Here is a 25,016-nt window from a genome sequence, read left to right on the forward strand (position 1 = left end):
CTACAACGTTAAGTTTATGTTTAAACGATTTCATCAAAATGTTATTAGATTTCCGAAAAAAGTTTTTCTTTGTTATTTAACGGTACTTACCTTTTGATGTTAATGACTTGTGTAACAATGCCTTTTCACCCTCGTCATTTACCAAAATATTAGGGAGATGAAAAACAAATTTAACCAGTACGGCACCCCTTTACGCATTGTAACGTGTAAATTGTACCAAGTATATGCTTAAATACTTCAAATAGGTAAGACAAATATTTAAATAAAATACAGACAAATAATAATTTATTTTATTTAGATTTATCAGTGAACAACCATTTCTTTTGGAAAAAACTATACATGTTTAATATTTACATAAAAATGTAAACAATATATAAGTTTGTCTATTTAAACAAGTTATACTACATACTTACGACGACATCATAAACTTTCGCCGTAACAAGTAAACATAAACACAGTAGCCGTATCCTTAATTGTTACAAAAATTTTTCGCAGCGCAAAAAGTCTGCTCTCAGGGCTAGAATATATGCTACGGTCTACCGTAGCATATATTCAGAGTTTAACGAAAGAGGCTTTCTAGAGAACTAGAGTCCACCTAAAAAGCCTCTTACGCACGTAACACATCGATCAGTTCTTTGGCTTTATCGTCAACTACACCTGCCAGTTCCATTCCAATCCAGTTAGGAAAATAAAATAAAGAAAAAATAGCGACGTCAACTCTCCAGATGTTACGACGATCAAAACCAAATTAAACAACTTTGCGCTCATTTCAAAGGCGGAGGAGGACGGTTTATTAATATTAGCGATACCAAGACGTACCTGGTAGATATCTACACTTAAAGCGTTCTACCACCTCAAGCCCGAAGGTGTAAAAACTGAAGAGAACTGCATTTTGTAATGTCAAACATGATGATAAACAACTTAGTAGCAAATGAATCAGTATTAAATTCTACTTCTGCAAAATAAATGACGTGCTGCGATTGTTTTAGTATTTGATTGTTTTATTTATATATTTATACCGTAAAATGATGTAACGGACGATTTACGTACCAAAAAATAATACCGGCTACTTTATACGTTGTGTATCATAATAATTGTTTGATATTCTGTGTAGGGACCCTTTTTTTTTTCGGTTGGGGAAATCTTCTGGTATTCAAGATGTCCTGCCTCTGGGGGGAGGACAGGGGTATGTGGGATTCCTACTCACTAAAACCCCCCCCCTGGTGGTCGCCCTCTGCGCTAAACGGGGGACCGCGGTATCTCCCGGTCAGGGATCGCCACGCGGTCTTCCCTTGCGCCTTGCTATTTTTCGATAGCCCGTCCCGGGGTATGCGTGGATACGCTACCCCCGAAACCCTCGTGGTACTATCACGATGGTTCGAGACCACGTCGAACCATCGTCCGCCTTAGAGTCGCCGAAGCTAATGGGAGTTTAGGGCCCCCACCCTAAACTCCCGCGACTTCGAAGGCCCCGTTTATGGTAGGGGAGCACCATTCATCGGAGGCACGTCTCTGCGCTGACGGCGTCGTCTCCGAGCGGGATCTGTCCTCTGCCGATCCCGTTCGGCTGCCTCCTTCTGGACCATGACGGTCTCACAAAAAGAGGCCACGGCCCTCCACGCCGATGACCCACTCAGCATCGCCGACACGATTGCTGGCAAGGAAAGGTCCTGTCCGATCTCGTCCGCCAGAATCCGCCGCTCCGACTGCCACGCCGAGCAAACCGCGAACGTGTGCGAGGCGGAATCCTGGGCGGCTCCTCCGCAGTGGAAGCAGTTCGCCGTCGCTTCGCGACCAATCCTACACAGGTAATCACCAAAGCAACCGTGCCCGGTGATCATCTGCGTAAGCCTGTAGGTGAGCCTTCCGTCTCGTCGCTGCATCCAGGCCTCGAAGACGGGCAGGATCGCTCCAACGACGCGTCTGCGCGCATAGCGCTCTTCCGAGAGCTTAGCGCGCCACGTCGCGAGCGCCCTGCGCCGTTCCTGCCGTCTGACCGCCTCGAGCACACGGTTCGGCTCGCCACCGCCGTCTCGGCGGAGGGTGCGGACTTGGTCGTAGACCCTCGCATCCGACTCCGCTAGAATGTCCAGGGGCGGAAAGCGCGCCAGGACTGTCGCCGCCTCGAACGATATCGTGCGATATCCGCGTACGATCCGTATGGCCATCCTCCGCTGGACGCTGTAGATCTTAGTTCTACAGCGTCGAATCGCCAGCCTTTTTGCCCACACGGGCGCCCCGTACAAGGCTACGGACCGTACGACCCCTGCATAGAGGCGGCGGACTTCCTCCGTGGGTTCCCCGAGATTAGGCAGCAGTCTATGCATGGCACCCACTATCCTCTCAATCCGGGGAACGAGGCGATCGAAGTGCTCTTCGAAGCCCCAGCGACTGTCCAAAGTGAGGCCGAGGTACTTCATGTACCGCCCCACCGTGACATCGCGCCCACCGACGCGAACGCGCGAGTCGGGAGGTTCCCTCGTTCGAGGCAACCGGTGGAACCATAGCGCCTTGGTCTTGTTTGGCGCTATTTCCAACCCCAGCCCGCGTATTTTAGCGAAGACGACTTCCGTCCCAAGCTCGGCGAGTTCCCTGGTCCTCTCGAAGTTGTCTCCGCTGGCGACTACCAGCGTGTCGTCGGCGTAACAAACGACGCTCACGCCGGCGGGGAGACTGACTTGCAGAACCGCATCGTACGCGAGGTTCCACAAGAGTGGTCCTAGGACCGACCCCTGCGGCACCCCGCGCTTGATCTCCCTCCGGTTACTCCTTCCGTTATGGTCCATGTACACGATGAACCTGTCTTGCAAGTAATCGCCGATGACGCCTCGCAGGCAGGGAGAGACCTCATGCTGGATCAGTCCAGTGCAGTGAGTTGAAAGCGTTGACGATGTCGAGGCTTATCGCCAACGCTACACCACCCCGAGACACGGCTTGCTCCGACAAGGACCGAACGCGCTTGATCGCGTCGACGGTCGTCTGTGGAGGGACCCAACCTAAGGTTGATAATGCAATGATAACTATTATACACGAACAAATTTCTAATTTCTTGTTTAAGATCAATTGTAATAACGTATATTTATCAAATAACCATCGTTGACAAGAATATTTCAGAATAAAATTTAAATCTAAATATTTTTATCGCAGAATAAAATTTTGATACAATTGAAATGATTAAATCAACATTATTGTATAACCTCTTAAGAAAATATGGTGAAATTTCAGTATGCTATTCAGTGTTATCCCAAAACATTATTTTGAAAAAAAAATGTATACTTTTATAAAACTTTTGTAAAACTGTTTTTTATATATTCCGGAATTCGTAATTCAGATGGATATACACATGGATTGTTATTCAACACATTGTCATGGATGGTATAAAGTGTACATGAACTTTTAAACATTAGGCCCCTGAGGCTGTTCTTATGTATATCTATATAACATTATTTAGCGTACATTTTTATATAAAACTTAATTAATTTTAGTCACACAGAAAAAGTATACAAAAAAGCATTTAATATGATTGTGGTGGCGCATAAGGTACATTAAGCGGAGGTGTGAGCAAAGGCGCAATTAAAAATGTACATATAACACTTTATCTATTTTTTTAGAAAAAGAAACCTAAAAAATTAATCTCCTTGTAATATTAATATTTAGATATATTTTCTAGACGTAAGTGAAAACATAACTGTATAGAAAGTTTGAAAACTTAGAGGATATACATGCTAGAGTTCCTAATTGTGGAGGTTATAGTTAATATTAGATCAAGGAGCAAAATGTTATTTCAAAACCATATTAACAAAACTTCACATAACAAAGCTTCACAATATTTTCAGTGTAAAGAAAATGAAAGTACCTTTATTTTTAACAAGTTCGCTCAAATATAAAATAATTTGAAAATTGCATAAATCCATCGATCAATTTGACACCAACCGACAAAGAAATCCGAAACCAATTTTAATAATTGACTGTGACTAAACAATATTCATTCAAAGAAAATATTATAAAGATGAAAAAGTACAATATTTACATAACATGTATAGGCTAGTATTATATGCACTAATCAAAATAATCGAACAACTGATGGTAATTGAAAAAGTTCGAGAGATCGTAGTCCCATTAGATGATCGGACCAAATCCGCTTGACTCTTAACGCAAAACTTCAAGCTGCGACTTCCCAAGTCAAAGATGTCGCAGAAGAAGGTGGAATAGGTAACGCAGCATGATCAAGACAAGAAATTATTTCATGTGCAGTAGATCACTACCCTTAGCAGTGAGGCAACGATATGAGAAGACGAAATTTAAACAATGTTTTATCCAATATGAAAAATTAATTATAAATTGAAAAATTTTAATTCAAACCCAAATCAGTATTTGCATTTTCTATTTGTTGCAACGCTTGGACATTAAATAAGATTTTAGCGGTAAGTCATATTCTAAAATTATTTGTGAACCTCAAAGTTAATTGCTCTTAGAAATGTGAGTTTACGAGACTATTTTTACAACGTGCCGGTGGTGTCTTCGGCCATGCCCTACTGAATATTTTCATATACTTAACATGAGACAACTATAAGTAAAATGACCTTTTAAGTGCTCTACGAGACCGACCTACAGGTGAAAGAATAAAAATTTTGGTAAAGAAAAGCTAAACGCATTAATATTTAAAAACTATCCTGCCAAAATGAGAACGTGACACTACAAACAAAAACGTACAGTAGACAAAGGATTTATCCCAAAAAATTTAATCAAAGTTGTAAAGACATTAGGAACGAAATTTTGTTTATTCGTTAGTAAGTAAACTTGCTAGTCAAAAACGCTTTTAAATAAAAAGAATTTCATTATAAATATGGGTGGAAAATGGACTTACCAAGACTACTAAATATCGGTAAACATGTGGATAATTCGAAAAATGCTCAGCTCAAGTCATGCGTGCTTTGATTTGCTTGGACGAGCAGAGCACGTAGAAGATCGTTATTAAATTCGAATATTGAATGCATAACAAATTTTAGGATACTAACGGAATTTTTTTAATGGTAAAGATTTTTTAGTCTCAATAATCCGTATAAGGTAATAATTATAAAATACTCTAATTTTTTGCTCGCAAACTGATTATATAGATCCAACAGAGTCGATTCAAATAGTGATTAGTATATAAGAATTATTGTCTAGCAGCTTAAAAATTATTATAGCTGGTAAAATAACTACGCCAAAGTGTCGAACCATATATGAGGAAAAAGTCAAAATTAGAATCCGTGCGATTATAAATTTCAGAAATGTTAAGCGTCGTGTTCATTACAAAAAGCCGACTTTTTTTTAAAAAAAAAAAAAGATAGCAATTCCTATCCATGTAAAAAAAAACACTAACGAACTTAATGCATACAATGAACCTTAATGAACTTAATATTCGATATAAGATGCAAAAAAAAAGTAGATAACAATACCCAAGTAAGTAAGAAAAGGACCTGTCCTTTTCTTACTTAGGATGGACTTCCGCAAAATGACGACTGATTCCATTAAATGATACCCAAGTAATTAACGATATATAACAATGCATTATTCAATCAATAAAAAATATTTTACACATATATATACACAACTGAGTTTGCTACGTATAACTGTTTGTATGTTCAATGACATAACAAAGCTTTTTTCGTTTTTCTCTGAAAACGTTTGCGGATTTGAATATATTTACGTAAGCAAACAGACAGATGTGGTAGTTCTTACGGTCTTCTCAGCGCCTTTGCATAAAATTTCTATTAATATAGCTATTTTCTTATACCTAAATAAGGTTCTATATTTGGGTACCTTAATTGTTTTATGTCACAATTAATAAGTACAAAGGTAGTAACACAATAGGTATTAATACAATTAAGTTATGCAATCAAACTTGCGCATATAATGCATTTTCCATAAATTATGTAAATGTTTTTAATTTTAAATCTTTATTTCATGAACGAAAGCAAATTTTTACAAAAAGATGTGGTAATAGTACTTTCGTGTACTATTAGTAAATGTTTCTTGTGGAAACTGTTAGATTTTTATTACACCGAGAATATTATGTAAAGAGAAAAAAATCTATAATATTGCATTAGTTATTAGATAATTAAGCAATTACTATATATACGTTTCTTTGGCAACAGAAAACTCTGACATATCTCCTACGCAGCACGATTTGGTTTATAATAAGCCTAGGTTGTAGAAGTACACCATTTTTATGGTTTTCATCTCTCATTTCATTTTATTTTTTATTTAAATTGTGTGATGTGTCACGGTAATGTTAACTTTGACTGCTTTTCTTTATTTATCTATTACTCTTTTAAAACCTGATGCAGACCTCAACTCTTTCAATCAAACTAGCTTGATCCAAGAGCAACTCGATTAAATTCGAGGCTTTCGAATACGGTATCCACAGGAAATTATTTTAAAGAATAGCACTACTTTTAATTAAAATAATTTGAACGTTATGTTGTCGCTTATGTAACTATCATCCTTACATTTAGAAATAAAAGACGTTGCGAAGAATAACAATAATGTTACGGGAAAAAATATTTTAAAGAAAGAGTATTAGAAATTTTATATTAGGCTAAAGACTTTCCTTGACCGGTAATCCCTTTGAAATCGGCTTTCTTCACGTAGGACAAAAAATAACATTTATATCTCTTAGAATAGAAGTTTCATTTTTTCTATTTATTTCAATAATAGTGCTTTTGTATTTTAGTTTTTCAAACTTTTTTCAATCATATTTCTATAAGTATCTATATCCACACGCTCGCTTATGTATCGTCAAAAAATTAAATGTAAAAAGTACATTTTCTTTTGTAATAAATACTCGATAGTTTCCCTACAGATAAGCTGTAGATACATCTAAAATTCAGTAAGTACTGGCTGATTTGACAAGATCATCAGTCCATCGGTATAAGGCTCAACAAAACTCTTTTTTTCTCAACGTGACATCCACTTTACGACTTTCCTCTCGGCGCACAACCACGTCATATTTTAAATGTAATATCAATCACTTCTAAAAGATTCAGGCGTTACTTTGCGGAAGTCCATTCTAAGTAAGAAAGAGACTAATATACAGCTACTTCCGCTTTGCAGCAGTATTCGTACAATGAAGTGCACCGCCCGCCAGCCCGCTGATAAATGTGCATGTGGCATATATTCTTAATAAATCCTTTATATACACAAAGTAAACAAAGGTTTTGTTACTGCTGAAGGTTAGTGTTGTTATATTAACACAATAACATAAATCAAACAACTCAGAAATTTGAAGGCGATTTTGGTAGGCTGTTGGATACTGGGCGAGAGTTTAGTACGTGATTTGACTACGTTAAAGGCGTTGAAAATTAACACGTATTGACTCCTAGTTTTTACAAGTTTAGAGTATACATATTAAATATAATTATTTTTTGGTTAATTTCCTGTTCCTTTTATCGCAGCAGAAAAATACGACAAATGAAAAAGGCCGCAATACTCGTGTATAACATTCAATATTAAATAAAAAGAAATATCTCTAATGACATTATATTTAACCCGCTCATACAAACAGTAATTAATAACATATATACATATATTTTAAACCAATAAACATGTCGTGCGTAGGTTGCTCTGTCTGGTATTCCACATCCCGACAAATAAATATTCTTCTGGTTCGTAATAGGGACACGTTTCATTCGTAATTTGGTTCAGTAAACTTTCATCAATATTGTTATAGGCCCGAGTGACCTGGAAGGTCATACGGGAATAGATAATACCGTTTGTTTTACTTTTTTAACTGTAGTATATTACAGTACGGTTCAAGATCCTTTTAATAATACGGTTATACAGCATAATATATTTTTAATTTTATTCATAATAAGTGAATAACTGTGAATATTTATGTATTGTTATAATGCACAATAAATATAATTCATATTCGTGACCAGAAATTCTGAGAAATCGGCGACTGGGAAAGCGGGAGGAGCTTTGCCGCGCAGAACTGTTGTATCACACCCCGCGCTCCCCGAAACTAGTGCTGTACTGCCACAATAAATTAGGCTTATCGGTAAATTATTAAATTACATTTTATCTTATTCCCTGCACTCTATTTCGTTACAATCCTCGTCATTACGCATATAATTAACACACATAAAATAAATTTATATATATATATATATATGTTTAGCTAAAATATAGCTATAGAGTTTAAATCATACAAAAATTACCGCAACAATACATTAATCTTCATCTTATAGTGCCAAATGACACAATATAATATAACCAAATAAAACAAGATAATCAGAGCCATTTCTACTTTTGATACAGTTGCACGAAATATCAATAAAGTACTCATTGAACCTGGTTCGCATATTCTTATACGGCCTAGGATCTTTTACTACATAATGAGTAAAAGCAGGCGATATTTATTGTTCCTCATAAATGACCCAAATACTCTAAATATACTCTTACAAAATTAAATTGTTTTTTATTAAAATACTATAACAAGTTAATAGAGATTTTAAACAAATTAATTATCATTATTTTTTTCAAAATAACTTGCGCTTGTGACACGCTACACAAAAACTTTTTGATTGCAAATTGACAGTGTTATTGAATGGTCATGCAGACAATTCCATTGATCTACTCACTATAAATTGGAACTTCATACATTGTCGTCAGATATGATTACAGAGTAAATGTTTAAATTAACATTTGTAAATTTTACGAACACTTCCTTTATACAAGAATAAAGAATAACGAATAACAAGGTAACACTGAAAATTTTTATGAATAATTAACACAGATAATAATGATACTTTTAAATTCCATTCAAAATAAAATCTATACCTTAAAATTATTTTTTCATTAAATCCCTAATTTTCCACGTTTCTAAAAGTTAACGCCGTATCCAAAAACAGACATAGGTTATCACCACACATTCAAAAACATTTAAATTTGTCACAACTATAATACGACTACCATTCATACTGATGAAAACAATAAATAATTTAATGATACACGCAACTACGTTTACTAATGGAAAAACATTGGAAAACTCGAAGAAATGTACAACAAATCATACTAATTTTTTTACATTAAACCTTATTCTTTACAATTGCCTTCCTAAAATTACAAAATTTTAAACACGAAATTTTTTTTTTGCCAAAACTTTATATTTATTATTATTATTATTTTTTACATGGCAACATTAATTCATTCTGTTACGTCGTCAGACACCCACGAGACAAATTAATACAACAATCACTTTGCGCCGACAGAATCTACTTCATTGGTCATTTCATAAAAATAATCAATAGTCTATTCATAGCAGTTTGTGTGGATTTTATAATCCTTGATGAACACAAAGTTTAAAAATACAATGAACATACTAAATGTAATATTTAAAATGCGCCATTAAATTGATTTACGCGCGGCCCTTCACACTTGGTACCTACGAGTCACTGAATGGTAGATCTCTCACTCGCACTTGCAGGTCCTACGAAAGGTAGGTAACTAGTATATCGCGGGGCGCTAATCGATAAACAACTTGCACATTGGCGCTTACATTGTTATTAGTGTTTCGGAGATTCAATCGGCACCGGTCGTATCTTTATCTCCAAATCTGTGTCACCTCGTAAATATATTTATGAAAAGTCGCGAATGTCGAAACCAGACACTACTAACATAAACAAATATACGTGATCATTGAGCTTTCCACTAATAATACACATTGTCCAGCCAAAATCAAATAATGAAGTTTAATACGATTATAATTCAAAATGTGCTCAGAGCACCTGTGCTAAAACTTTAATAATAGAACATGAAATAAACATGTTAAAATATAGTGCAACAAAAAAGTCTTTTGTTTCACTCAGTTTTCATCTGAAAAGATGTGCTTGATAAATACAAAACTTTTTTTACTGGTAAACGCAATGATGCAAAAAATGTAATTTCAAAAAGTTAAAGCTCCTACAAATAGACAATATAACAATTGAAACGTTGAAAAAATTTCTTAAAGTATAAATAAATAGATAAAATAATCATGGAGGACGATTTTAATTTACAAAAGAAAATGAAAATGTTAAATTTAAATCATTCATCAGAATATCAATGTTTTAGAAAATGGGAGGCCGTAGGAAAGTTGAATAATTTTAGGGATGACAATAGTTTTAAATTTAAAATAATATCATATAATGTCTTGGCTCAATATTATGTTGAAACACAATCGCATCTCTACAAATATTGTTTGGCGCAGGACCTCGAGTGGGAAGCGCGGTCGGCGCGCCTTTATAAAGAAATACTTTATTTGGATCCTGATATTCTGTGTCTACAAGAAGTTCAAGCTTCTCACGTAAATAGTTTCTTCGCGAAGTTGGAAAGAAATGGATACTTCGGCGTTTTCAAGCAAAAGACAGGTTATCAAGAAGACGGTTGCGCCATATATTTCAAACAATCTATGTTCCATATGGAGGATCACATGAGTGTTGAGTTTTATCGTCCAGAGCAACCTTACCTTGACCGCCACAATATCGGGTTAATCCTGCGCTTACTACCGCAATATCAATGTGCGCCAGCCTCACCACTCATTATTGCAACAACGCATTTACTGTACAATCCCAAACGCGAAGACGTACGTTATGCACAATTACAAGTGTTCCTTTCCGAAATCGACCGTTTTGCTTACGATCACAATAGCAAACAACAAAGCTGTCATCCAGTAATCCTTACGGGAGATTTTAACTCTTCCCCTGATAGACGTACAATCAAGCTCCTGGATGGTCACAATAGTGCCGGTCAATTTCAAGTTAACTCCCGCTTAAACAATATGGCAGTTAATGAGAGCAACCAATACCACTCTTATGACCCAAAAGACGCAAGAGAGGGTAGCCACTCATCACTATTGAGGGATAGTCATAATAAAAAATACTTATCAGTATATGGACATTTGAAAGACGACGGAAGCCCTGAAGTTACCACATTCCAAGGTTATTGGCTCACCGTTGACTACATTTTTTATAGTTGCTTTGACTCGTTAAAGTTATTACAGCGGCTCCGGTTACCTACAGTAATAGAGTGTGAACGGTTAGGACCTCTTCCGAACTGCGTGTGCTCATCTGATCACTTCGCTCTCGGAGCACTATTTAAATTCAGCTCAACAACACAAAAAGTTGTAGGATCAGAAGAGAATTCTCAATCATCATCTTATCTAAACAGACTATAAATGAGGCTAAAACTTTACTAAAACTATTTATTGATACATATAAGAATAAATCAAATATGTCATAAACACACTTTTAAATTTAATTAGTGTTCATCTGTACAATTTCAAATATTATAAAAAAATTTTATGTATTCTAAATGTTCGACCACTTTATTACATTTCGTTATTCTTAAAGTATATTTTTGTATGTAGATACTCTCAATAAAATGTAGAAGTTAGTTTACAGGTGAGCTTAACCAAATTAGTAAACATTCGTCTGCGTTACACAAGACAGACTACTCTCATCCTAAGCTTTATTGAAATCGTTTGTCGCGCTTAAATCATTGTATAAGCTGTGAAAAAACATGTTACCCCAGTACAAGCAGGTATGTTAAGCTGGGGAAAAACCGATTATAATATGTCACATTTCTATTTCCCACTCCACTCCACTTCCTTGCTTTTCAGAAATAGAAATCCACACACTATCAATTTTTTGAAAAAGATTGTCTATTAGTTGCCTAACAAACTCACCTCATCTTGTACATTTCTTCATAGATACGTATAAATAAATGTATTTTTTCTTTAACAACAGTTTTTGATTATATATTGATCCGAACGTAATGATATTGTTACTTTTAACCTTTTAATAATTGTGTAAAACAGCTGCATTTTATTTTGCGTAACATTTAAAAGATTTTTCGTTTTCATCTTATTTACAAGGTTAATATATTGATTTTGTCTTTCTTGATGCATTTTAATTCGTCAACAACACTTATTAGATTAATGCTTATAAACATCATTATGCACCGCGCGTATTAATAAACTTATTTTATAATGCATTAAGGTTTTAAAGTTAATAATACTTTTCTGATTTAAATATTTGCAGATAACATTTGAGTAGGATTAAGATATACTTATTTATTGAATTTATTTTTCGTCTGTACGGGAATATTAACAATGATAGTTAAGCAATTTTGAAAACTGTATGTTTTTTAGCATTCTTAATGGTGTACAATATCGTCAAAGGGTATTTTTTAAATAAGTTATATTTTCATAACACGTTTGGTCGTGAATTGCTGAATGTCTCTGAAACATTACGGGTATTAAGAGCCAATAAATAAAAAGCTATTTCTACAAACTCATAATAAATTTTATTACGTTATATGAAACGATTTTACAATGTTATCGCAAAAACTGCTGACTGACATTCGAACTTTTGTTGATAGTTATACATCTTTTACACAGTTCATCACTTTTGTATTTAGAACTACACACGAACACAACTATTGTAATACGATTACCTATCAATTTGATTATGAGTATCATGAAAGAGGTTCAGCAAACAACCGACAAAATTACATTTTCAATATTGCTATACTATTCAAATCACGTACCGACCAACTAGCCAAAATCCAGTCCGGAATGTTTGGAACGTTTTCCTTTTTGATTTCTAGTTAAATCTGAATTATAGATAAAAAAATTATTATCAATTAGTATAAAATGTGTATAGATTTATAAAAATCTTTGCGAAATTATTACATACTACTGCTTTGTATTTACTAAGACTTGAAAGAAATCTGATTGATTAAATGAAGTGGCGGTAGATAGGCCACATAGCGCGCAGAACTGATGGCCACTGGGATTTCAAGATTCTGATGTACACATAAAACCATAGGCTGGATGAGAGAAAGAAATCCGATCGTAGCTAAGATCTGAAAGAAGCCTCGTATCCAGCAGTGTCCTGTAGTTGTAATTATAATGACAATAAACTTTTCTTTGGTTTTCACTAAAGTCACCACCCTTTAGTTCCCATCTTGTCAGTACAGAGTGCAAGTGATCGTGACTTGATTATCTTTTATATACATCTTCAACGGACCACAGCTATAGCAAGACAGATGCGATTGGTATCACTCCTTTGCGGCTAAGGGACTGCAGGGACATCACTTTTTTCTTTGACTCTCTTTATAAAAAGTATCGTCGTTCTTATTTTGATGCCACATCTGAAACCTTTATTTAATATCTCTTTTTAAAAATAGTTCAGTATCCTGCATTTATTAAATTTTATATTCCGTTATTTTTACTGTAGTGAATATATAATCTTTACTTGGATGTGTGGTACGTGGTTCAGGATAATATACTTACATAATTACTATTCATTCTCTTTTAGTTTTTGGCTCATAAAGGACGTCAACGGAGGAGAGCACGACTGACAAGATGCACATGAGATAAATATCTCAGGAAGGACAACACGTTTAGTAGTGTTCTTAAATAAGAACACTACTAGACATGTTGTCCTTCCCCCGTCCTGTCGCCAACCATGTTGTCAATTATTCTCAGCTTTTCATAAGTTACAACAACACCCGTCATATTTGTTTTTGGTTAAAATTATTTGCTTTGTTATCTAACTCAAATTTACGACAGCCTATTTGTTTAACTATAATATAATTATGTTTCACAATAAAAAATGTTATCAGAACACAAACAAAAAGCGCTTATATGCAATCTAATAATCTCGTATCACAAATAAAAGTTTTAATTCTTTTTAACATTCAAGAAATATCATCTATCTGTAATTCTCTTTTTCGTGCACTAACATGATTGTTACACTTAAAATAAGTTTATCGATTAGAAGGCAAGTGCTTCAACCCAATATATAAAAATAATTTAGTAAGAATGTAAAGATAAATCCGTAAACTTTAACGACTCGAGGGCAGTAATTTTCTTTGTAACGTGCCCTTACGTGTACATTAACTACTGCTCAACGAAAAGGTTTTATTCGTTGACCCTGCAATAAATAAGTTTATGGCACTAGTCAAAATGGTTTTAATAGTTGACAAACTACACAACTACAATGTATACAGTTAAATACATCTCTTAAAATTGTATCAACTCTTCTTTCTTGCCATAAATTAGCGCTATTTGACCGTGGATATTTAAAAATACCCAAAGATGTACAGGGCTCGCTAGCCCGACTATTAACACAGCGATGTTTATACTATTGACAGTTAGTAGGTCGTTTCTATTAACAAACTACTGAGGGTATGTCTCCACTTAACGTTACTACAGAAACTGCTACTAGCCACTATGCTACTAAATAGCGGAAGAAACTCAACTCATCTCTTATATCGTTAAAAGGGAAAAGCTTGGCCCAGCTCTTCACGGGTCACGGGGGGTTCTCTGAGTACCTTCACAGGTTCAAGCTCAAGGAGGACCCCTCGTGCTTCTGTGAACCAGGCGTGGGCCAGACCGTGGTCCACCTTGTGGCCCACTGTCCGGCGTTAGGAAGACTGCGCGCAGATTCCGAATGCCGGATGGGCAAAAAGATAGAGGAAAGGAGTATCTCGACCATCATGCCAGACGAAGGGAAAAGAGAATACTTCCTCAGATACTGCAGGAAGGTGGTGATCAATGCAATAGGTAAAAATAAAACAAACACTGAAATATAAAAATAAAAGAAATATAGTAGTACCAAAAACAGTGCAATAAACCATATAATTTAAGATGATAATTATAAAGAAAATACGTGTTAAATATTTGAACAATGTTGCAAAATAAAATAGTAAGGAAACCTAGAATGTAGTGGTTGAGGATGGATGTATGGCTAATGGAATGAAGGAGAAAGACTGGGAAAATTGTAGAATGAAAGAAACAGTACGACAGATAAGATGATACATGAAAGAGAAGAATGATAATAATAAGGATTGAGGTCCCCAAAAGCGGAGACCATAAAAAAAAAGGAAAAGCTAGTAGGTACGTGGCGGTATTGCAAACCTATAGCAGGACGTATTCACCAGCGTATTACTAAGCTACGAAGCTGTTTAAATTCATTATGAACTATTGACGCTTGCCCCATAATATGATGACTCAGAAGATTCAAACACCGTACCCCAAATTCATCCAGTCGTGTAAAATCGAACAAGCAGCTTCGACAGTGCTGCTGGCTTAACCTTTCTTTTCATCATTCTTAAAGCAACTCTCTAATCTCCTCGCAATTCACATTCCCTTAGCGGGATTAGTTGGGGCGAAAAATATCACAATAATGAACAGTAAATGTATATAAATAGGGGAAAAAAATTAAAAAATTGAGCAAGCCTTATGGTGGATAGTGACCCTTATTACCTATGATCAAAAACATAGAACTTTATAAAGATAATAAACCTAAAAAATGAAATAAAACCGTTTTAATTAGCCTACAAATAACCCAATTAGGCAATTCTATCTTACAGGTCGATATTTGTGACAATATCCCCAAAACCCATTTGGGAAAAAGAATTTCCGCCTTAACAGTTCAATGAGTTCATGCGTTATTTATGGCTTTAATTTATCTTATTCCAAGAGTAACATCGCTTCGACAAGCCAGAGGCGCTTATACATTTTTTTAATAAATAAATGTCTGTTTTCGCATTTAATTTAGGCAAACACGTTTTACCAATCGATCCAAACGAATTAAAGAATCGATATGCTTATTAATTATGTGGCTTTAAGAAATTATTTTGGTTAACCTTAGTGGCCGTAATAAAACGGCACATTATTTTAAAGAGACATATATAATACATTCATAAATAATAACCATAACTTCTTAATTTATCGGTGAAAGGCTTTTAAAATCAATTTAATCACACCGGAATTTAAATTACCATCATCATTATTTCAGCCGTAGAACATCCACTGCTGAAGCAGAAGCTGAGCGATCTGAGCCTGCATACGGCGTTTTCTGATGACCTTTACGAAGTCATCAAGTTGGACGCCCGTGATTTCTACTGCAGAAGTTTAAGGTCCCCACGGCCATTTGTTCGTAATTTGGCCTGTCAACTCACACTTCAACTTGCCACTTGCTGGGCTATTTCGCTTACTTTCGTTCGTTTGCGGATCTCTACAGTCACAATTCGATCTAGTAAATTAATCCCAAGTATGACTAGTCCAATGCCTGTGTGGTGGCATGATGTCTAGAGTTCGTTCGACCACGTCTCAATATCGTAAGTCATAACACACGTAATTTTCATACATACATCAAACCTGCATTTAAGCTGCATACAAAGCAATATACGTTTGATGTAATTATCGAAGAATATCATCTCCGTGAATCTATGTTGCTGCTTTACATTTACCACCATGTATTCAAACCGTTAAACACAGCAATCATATGTAAATAATATATCATTAATCTTGAAGAAAATAATTATTATATGAATAAAAATAAACGTCGTCTTTAAAAATTTAGGTTTAAAGAGGACATTCTTTTTCTCTTTTGTGGATTATTAACAAAGAGATAATACTTATTACCCGTCCCTCTTCACTCTACAATTATTTATTTTCATATAAAATAACGTAAGGAACAAAATGTTCACCTGGAACTACGACGTGCATTTTTTTTTCCTATTTATTGTTACTTATAAAGTAGATCAACTATAAAAGATTCTCCATTTTTTCCTTAATATAAAAGATTTAAAAAATATAACTTATCTACGAGTATACAATACAATCACAAACTCGGAAGTTTTCCTGTGCATTATATACGTATATGATATATGGTGTAGAGCAAAGAATAATTTAAGTTCTGTTTTATTTAACTTATAAATTTCTACTTTATAAAATTTATAATTATTTATTGACTTTGCACAGATTATTAGTATTGTGACAATGTTCAATTTTGCATCAATTTTAAATATCCTTTGATTAAAACATTTACATTCATTTTTTTTATTCATGACAGTAATCGTAAATACCTTTAGAAACAATCTACTTACATACAAAGAATATTTTTCACTTTTTCCTTGACTAGTCCATTGTAAAGGATGTCAGACCCACGTGTAATCGGTCATGCGTTATACCTCAACGTTTTTAAGCTAGTTTTTGTTATTCTTTCTAACATATATAATAATTTCTAATATATATAATATTAATGTTTTTTGAAAACTACGAATAGCGACGGTTTTTATTTCATCACACTACTCCCTTATAATAATAATTATTTATAAACATGGCAATTGGTTGTAGGTGTAATATTATTATAACAAAAAAGCATTTAAAATAATCGGAATACATCGATGGCTATACGTACACAGTTAGTTCTCTTATTTCATAGACTCACGACAGAATTATAGCTCTTGGTATACCTATACTCCTTATTTGTTTCTTCATCTTCTTTGCAAGATAAGCAGTATGAAAGAAGTCTACAGAATGTACACTCTAAATGTTCGTTTTTGGTAGGTCCTCTGCAGATAACATCGGTTATAGGTTATGCCTATGTATTTATAAGTATAAATAACCGCAGCAATAAAGTAAAGTGCTATCGGTGGAAACAGTAAAATGAAAATTATAACATAATCACAAGGTAAAATATTATTCAATATCTTATTACTGCGAATGGCATTTCATTTGAGAAAAATGTTAATAATTTACAAGTTAAGTTGTCGCTTCCGTTTGATGTATAAAAAATATTAATTTTATTACGCATTTCAATTCAAATACTCGTTGTGAAAAATATTTTATAATTTATATAAAATAATAAGTTTCTTTGATGAAACTTTAGTATTTTTATTTTTGACAAATCAAGAAAACTTAAAGACTAGATAAGTAGAGCAACATGGGGGCAAATAATAATAATGTGTTATAAATTGCTAAGGTGGAAAGACGACATTGTTAAGGTCATCGGAAAACGCTGCATGTAAGCCGCTTCCAAGCAGTCCTATTGGAAATATATGAGCGAGGCCAATGTCTAGGAGTGGTCGTCGTACAAGTGAAATAGTAATTTTTAATATTAATTTTTTACTTAATTTTTGAATCCTTAAAAATCAAACATTTGTAATTAGAACTATCAAATCACCGCATTTATATTTTAGGATAAAAAAATAGTGCACAAACACTCAGACTTAGTATATCCAAAACCATTTTAATGAAAACAACAAATTAAATTACATTCAGATGTCTTTACATATAATTTTCTTTTTTTTTAGACATACAAAACTTACACGAGCATAAAAAATATAATGTACATTTTATGTCCCGCGGCAAGTATGATACTAATAAAATTCTTGAGAACTTCTTGTTGTAATAATTTTCAGTGGAATGTTATACGGTTGACATAGAGTTGAGAAAAACTAGTCTTGAAGATAGTAAGTTCAATGCGAACCTGATTTGTTTATGACGTTTTTTGGTAAATTTTGTTTATTGTAGCGACGAACTTTATGTAAGCCATAATTTACAATACGAATATAATAACTTCTTGCTACAAATCCTATTTTAATGCCGTAATTATATGTTTTGGAGAATTTCGACAAGAGATTTTGTCCGATAACAAATTTATCTGACTAACAAAAATAACTATTAATTGAGACAAAAATTTTGCCAAAAAGTTATAAGAAATGGTTGTCAGTCAGTCAACGTTGTTTTATTTTTTTACTTTGATTTACAAAACTAATGAACAATAAAAAAATAGCCGATAAGTCTTAATTTAATTTCACAATAATTATCGTATAGTTAATAAACTTTGTTATTCTTTTTTTCTTTAACAAAACTTAAAAAAATTCTAATAATTTAAGCATAAAGAAGTGCTCTTTTTTACTGTAGGATATCATTTTTTTCTTACAAAGTTCACCGAACCAGTGAAAAATTCGAGATCCTTTTGTATTAGGTTTCCTAAGTGAAGCATTCGCCATATGAACGTGTTTGTACTTAAATGCACACGCCTTACAAGGATTTGGATTTTTGTAAAGTTTATCACTTTAAACGTTTATTGACTGTAACAATAAGGATGAATTAATTTAACCATGTAGTAATTTATATAAATACATTAAATCAGAGATTTTTATTTTCATTATAAAATGTTTCTAATCTTTATGCGTATGATTTAAAACACGCGGACTGTTCAAGAATAAATTTTGTAATTATTCTACTTTGATATGCAATGCGATAACCACAATTATAATATGAAGATTTCGCATGCTTTTTCACGAAATAGCATCACGCGGTTTACCTGATGAAATGGATTTCCCAATCCAGGTGCGTCTACTTGCTACCCGTTGACTTGGCGATGAATCTTGTTGGAATGCAAATAATACCAATGATAGTGTTTATTTTCGAACAACGTGTAACACAACGGTGCCTAACGGTATTTTGTAACATAACAAAGTTAGTTTTCACACCTAAACTCGTTAAAAAGCCCGAGTCAATGTCAACGTAAATTATAAAATCTGCACAAACTGGCACTTTATTATTTAATTTGTACTATAACCGCAATAAAAAATTTAAAACGATTACTTTGTTATATTTTTTCTCTAATGTTCCCTTAACTCAGATACAAAAAACTCTATTAGCTAAAATTTTTTATGTAAATCAGATTTCGTTGGACTTGTCCTTTTTCATTCCTTTTGTAACCTAACCGTATAAACGCAACTCGTTTTACGGTTTTCTTTGAAAGTTAAATCTCCATAAACAGACTTAAAATAAGAATTCCCAAGTTACTTTAAAATAATTTATGTATTTTAAAATCCTAAGGATTTTTCTGTTGTAAGACGGTATACAATTTTAAGAAAAAAAAATCAAAACATTTGAGCAGAATTAATTTAAATAAAAAAACAATCTGCAAGAAATGTAATATTTATAATCAATCTATTGTATACATAACCTAATTGACTACAACTAAATTACAATAATTGTAAACAGTTCTCTCATGCTAATCATACTCCACAGAATAAAGCTCCTACTTCAGTCCATCATTCTAATCAGAAACATTCATAAAATACGAAATTTTAGAAACTACTGTGTTATACACATATTAACATATTAGGAATTGAACGATAAACAAAAGGCATAGGAATATTTCCTTATTATATAACCTGTTATACGTGTATTTTTCTGTGATAATTTTATTTCTATCCCTGTGTAACAATAGAAAAATTGACATTTACTTGTATTTTCTATATTTATAAACTAGTCAATTTAAAGAACCATAATAAGAAAAAAAAAGTAACATTTGAATCTTAACGGTGCAAATTTCGTTACAGGTACATATACTAATAATAAAATGACTAACAATGCGGTTACTAACAGTTTTCAATATGAGTAGCGGCATAACTATGACAATACTCGTTCATATTCGTCAAATTAGAATATATATTCGTAAGAAAGCTTGTAAATTTAAAATTATTAAAAAATCATAATCGGAGATCATCATAATCGTAATATTGTTTCAAATAGTGGATCCTTAGTAATATACGAAGTTGTCTTTCGCTTTGGATAGAAAGGAATGTAGGTGAGTGTAGGCTAAATTTAGACTGGTGCTCTCCATTACTGCATTAAGAAATGTAAATGGACAAACGAGCTTGATGTTAAATAATTAAGGCTTAATTAATTAAATGCACCTGTTAATTTTTTTGCAGATAATAATCTTCCACACAGCGCTTAATGGATCATCGGTAAACTATAATTAGGTTTAGAAACTTTTCATCATCCATCATATTTGCCATTCAGTTTATATTTTACTTAAATCACTTTTATATATTTTCACTCCAAATTTGGTCTAACGCCCTCAGAAGTTGCGTATAAATTAATCGATATTATTTTTAAACAAAACTTTGCTTAATATTTTTATTAAATGAATACTTACTTTACATTATAATATTTTTAATAATAATTCCGTAGAAAAAATATCTAACATTTTTAGTAAGTGTTTTATAAATTGTGACATTCAATATACACATACATAAAACGGCAAGAATATAAAACTGCATTTGTAAATTTAGATTAAAAAAACTGAAATATATGATGAAAATATATTTAATGTATAATATAAAATCACAGGGCCAATCCAGCAATATTATGTAAGTAGTTTATACAATAAATAGACCTAAATTAACAGGATATCTGGTGGTAAGCAATATGTAACATATTGTGTAATGTATTAATGCGATGCTACGTAATGCTCCTAAAATCCTATACATCAAAATATCTTCACTCACCAAATTTATTTATTTTGTATTATTATTTATAACACTTTTACATGTGCCTAAAAACTTAATATAATATTACCGCTATTAATTAAAGAACTAATTGTGCTTGAATACATTTAGGAATGGTCAATATCAAATTTAGGAATGGTACAAACAAAAGTTCTCAGAGTTTCCCAAATTGAGTAGACTTTTTATTGGTCGTTTATCTTCATTGCTGAAGATCGTACCCCTCCTGAAATCCAAAAATTCCTTGTTTGAGGATTGACCAAACACTACTGGCGAGTTATAGATTCAATTGAGAGGTGAGATGGTGAATCGACGTTTACGCATAAAGGCTTAGAGAGTCGATAAACGCCACTATTTTTACCAATTCATGAGAATGGTGTCAACATCATCACATACATTTCAAATCAATAATCAACCCCGCTATATTGTTGTTACCTACTGGGGGTACCAAACATATAATAGGGTTCATTGAAGACTTTAATTATAATCTCTGATTTTAATCAATTATCATTCATTGTCTTTCTATTCCATCATTTGTAAGATGGTATTATGTCAACATTAAGACCTTGTCGCTCAAAACGAAAGCGAAAGATAGAATTTAATAAGCATTACAATAAGAACGTGATTTGGTTACAATCGCAGGAATTGAGGAATCAACTGAAGGAGTAACAACTATAATGGCTATAAACCAGTCATCACAATCTTTTCAAGGAATAACAATTTATTCGTACATAAAAAAATATATTTTTAATAATTAATAAATAAACAAAATAAATAGTAATTAAAACTAATCTTTTAGTTAAAGATTAAAAATAGATTATAAAACTTTTTTTAATTTATGAAATAAGTAGTAACAATATTTAAAAAAAATCTTATTTATTTGAATCGAATTCAATACGTGGTTTTATATTAGATTTAAATGAGAAAAAGTAAATATTTGCTTAAAATAATTTATGAGCTTTGTAATACATAAAGTAATAACTAGATTTTAAAGACATTAAGAGAATGAGGATTGACTTTGTTGTGAAGGGGTAAAGTTTTTTCGTGTTCAATACATCAGATGTTATAGTAAAAGTTGTTTTTTCATAGCTTGTTCAAAGCTTATTTGCAAAGGGTTAGTGTCAATTTAGCACCACATTTCGTGGCATTTTCAGCATTATGACTATAAGTCTAAAACATTGAATTGAATTAAAATATATTTTCAACAAACTGATGTTTTCTTTTTGCCAGCTGGAATTTAAGCTTGTTTAATAAATAATAATGAATAAATATAGTTTATGTTATTTTTATGATCTGTGTAATTTACAAAGACATACATTGTTATAGATGTAATATTGACATTGACATTCAAAATTTATTTATAAATTAAAGCACTTTTATTTTATCCATTAAAGATTTGTGATGTCTGGTTATCTTTGGGCTGTTGCGCATCTTGTTAATGATCCTTCTAATGAATTGTTAGAAGCTATTCAAGAAAGAATTTTCAATAAAAATCAAAATCCAATAGTGAGTAACAAAGATCAACAGACGTTGACAATTTCGTCGGCCAAAAAAGAAGCAGGCATCGATACATCCGATTATTTTTACAACAAACACGAAACTCTGTCGAAAGAAATTCAAGTTGATAGAACGCTTCCTGTACAAAAACAGATATCGATTCAATGTCGTCTCCCCTCTCACACTTTTTGCAAAAGCACTAGCGTTCAAAAAATAAGTCATTCGGATCACAGCTGCGGATCTCATTATGTCGTCATCATGAAAGATGAGTACGCCAGTCCACGTTGCAAACGAATTTGTCGGGCACACCAAAAAACTCTACTACTCCTGAAGAACTATGCTGCTGTTAAATTAAATGAAAAAAAGGAAAAGCGCAGTATTCTGTACAATGTAGTAAAAACAATCGGAAGTGCTATAAATTTCTTTAACGTACAGAAGATAGAGCACTTTCCTCGATATCCTTATGTAGAAAATAAAAATTTACAATTATTTAGAAAAATTAGTATTTATAAGGCAGAAACTTCTCAGAATATAGTCACATAATCATGAATCACTTTGAATCCGTTTATTAAAAGTTGTGATAAACAATATATTTAGTATTTAAATTTTGATAAAATATTAAAAATTTATTGCTGTTCTAATTTTGAAGAAACAGATAACATTTTATATAGCGTTAAATAACTTTAATATTATACTTCCTAACCATAGAAGGAGTGATTAATAATTAACATATCTATACACAATAAACTAAAATAGATTTTATTGCATATTCTATAGTAAGGTTACAGTTAAATTACAGTTAAAAAGAAAAATAAAAATAACATTTGTAAAATATTATCATAAAATTTGATTATCAACGTGACCTAAATTTACAAGAGGAAAGGCAAGAAACTTTACAAATAAACTCTATTACAACATTCTTACAAATTTACATTGTCATTAACGAACTACACTCGGAAGACATTGCTTTGTCAGCATTAGAAAAGCGTTTGATATAGTCAAGTGGGGGAAACTGTTGCGGTATGCCCATCTCGTTTAAAACAGGTGGTTTTGAACGAGATGGGCATACCGCATCACCTGGTACATCAGATGTTTGTACGAAAAAGGTACCGCTGCAGTTCGAATTGATGGTCAAACTGCGCGTGCTTCAAAACCCAGGTCGGAGTTAGGTAGACTCTTATAATATCTCCCCTGATATATAATATCTAGACGGAGTATATCATGCGGATAGTTCTCGAAAATTGGAATGGGGGAATATTTGCGGTTGGCAGCAAAATCTGACTTGAGATACGCCGATGGTATTACCCTCCTAGCGTCAAACAAAGACGACATTAAAACTGTCCTTCAGCGAATGGAAACCTAATTGTTGGAGTTTGGACTTGCAATCGATCACGACAAAACCAAATGACGATCTTGAACTGCGCCAACAACCAACCGGAAGTCCAATCCATAGCAGGGGCCCGTCTTACCACCGCGGCTGCCGATCTGGTAATTTATAACGACGGCAGCAACATAGTGAGGATAAGGTAGATGCAGCAGTCAGCATCAAGCAGGACGCCGTACAGCTGTACGATAAGAAGCTCAAGTTGGGCAACTTCTGCATCGTATACCGAGCAAAGCTGCTGGCATTAAAGGAAGCGACCAAGCGACCAAGCCAAATACGTGACCAAATAGTCTACACAGACATGCATTGTCCTAAGCGACTCACGATCCGACCTCGAGACTGTCACAAGATCAGACATTCTTCATCTCTTAGCGTTGAGAGTGAAAGAGAATATTATAAGAGCAAGAACAAAAAGGAACGATATAACGGTTTATTGGATAAAAGCGCACTCGTGAACGGAGGTCTTCGAGAGGGCGGAGACCACCAGTTAGCCAAGGATGCCACCCTAAAGTGTAAAAGGAGACCAGAGTGCGGAGATGCCCCATTTCCATTGGTGAGAAAATTGTCTATGAGTCACCATGTAAATGGATATTTTTCGAGCTACGTGACAACTCAAAACGAAAGCAGCGGTGTCACCAGAACTGACCAGGGTATGACCACAACTATTCTAACAAGAGTGCAGGAATATGAAGAGGTATACGCATGACTATTTGAAAATGTTGTCAAAAAGTTAAATATTTACTGAGACAGAATTTGATTTTGTAAAGCTCGTGAATTAGGTGGGATGATGGTACAGATGAGGGCCCTTACAGAATGAATGGAATGCGTGCGAATTATGTCGTAGACAAAAAGTTATCGTAAAATTAAAATCACAACTGAAATGAAGAGCATACGACATAAGAAGAAGTTTTTTTTTTTAATTTTGGGTCGACAGGACAACATTGCTTCACAGAGTAATAGACATATTTAAAAAAAATATTCTTATTTATTACCTTTTATT

General features: G+C 33.6%; 1 protein-coding gene across 1 annotated transcript; it reads left to right on the forward strand.

The window, feature by feature from the left end:
- Positions 1-10,021: 10,021 nt before the first annotated feature.
- LOC137930338 (protein angel-like) lies at positions 10,022-11,200 on the forward strand. Its single transcript, XM_068773572.1, has one exon. It carries the CDS (start codon positions 10,022-10,024, stop codon positions 11,198-11,200), a length of 1,179 nt encoding a protein of 392 aa, XP_068629673.1.
- The last annotated feature ends 13,816 nt before the right edge of the window (positions 11,201-25,016 follow it).

This window comes from Battus philenor, unplaced genomic scaffold, assembly GCF_028537555.1.
Source record: "Battus philenor isolate CCGP_79_NKW_IND1 unplaced genomic scaffold, ilBatPhil1.0.hap1 SCAF_6, whole genome shotgun sequence".
Classification (NCBI taxonomy): domain Eukaryota; kingdom Metazoa; phylum Arthropoda; class Insecta; order Lepidoptera; family Papilionidae; genus Battus; species Battus philenor.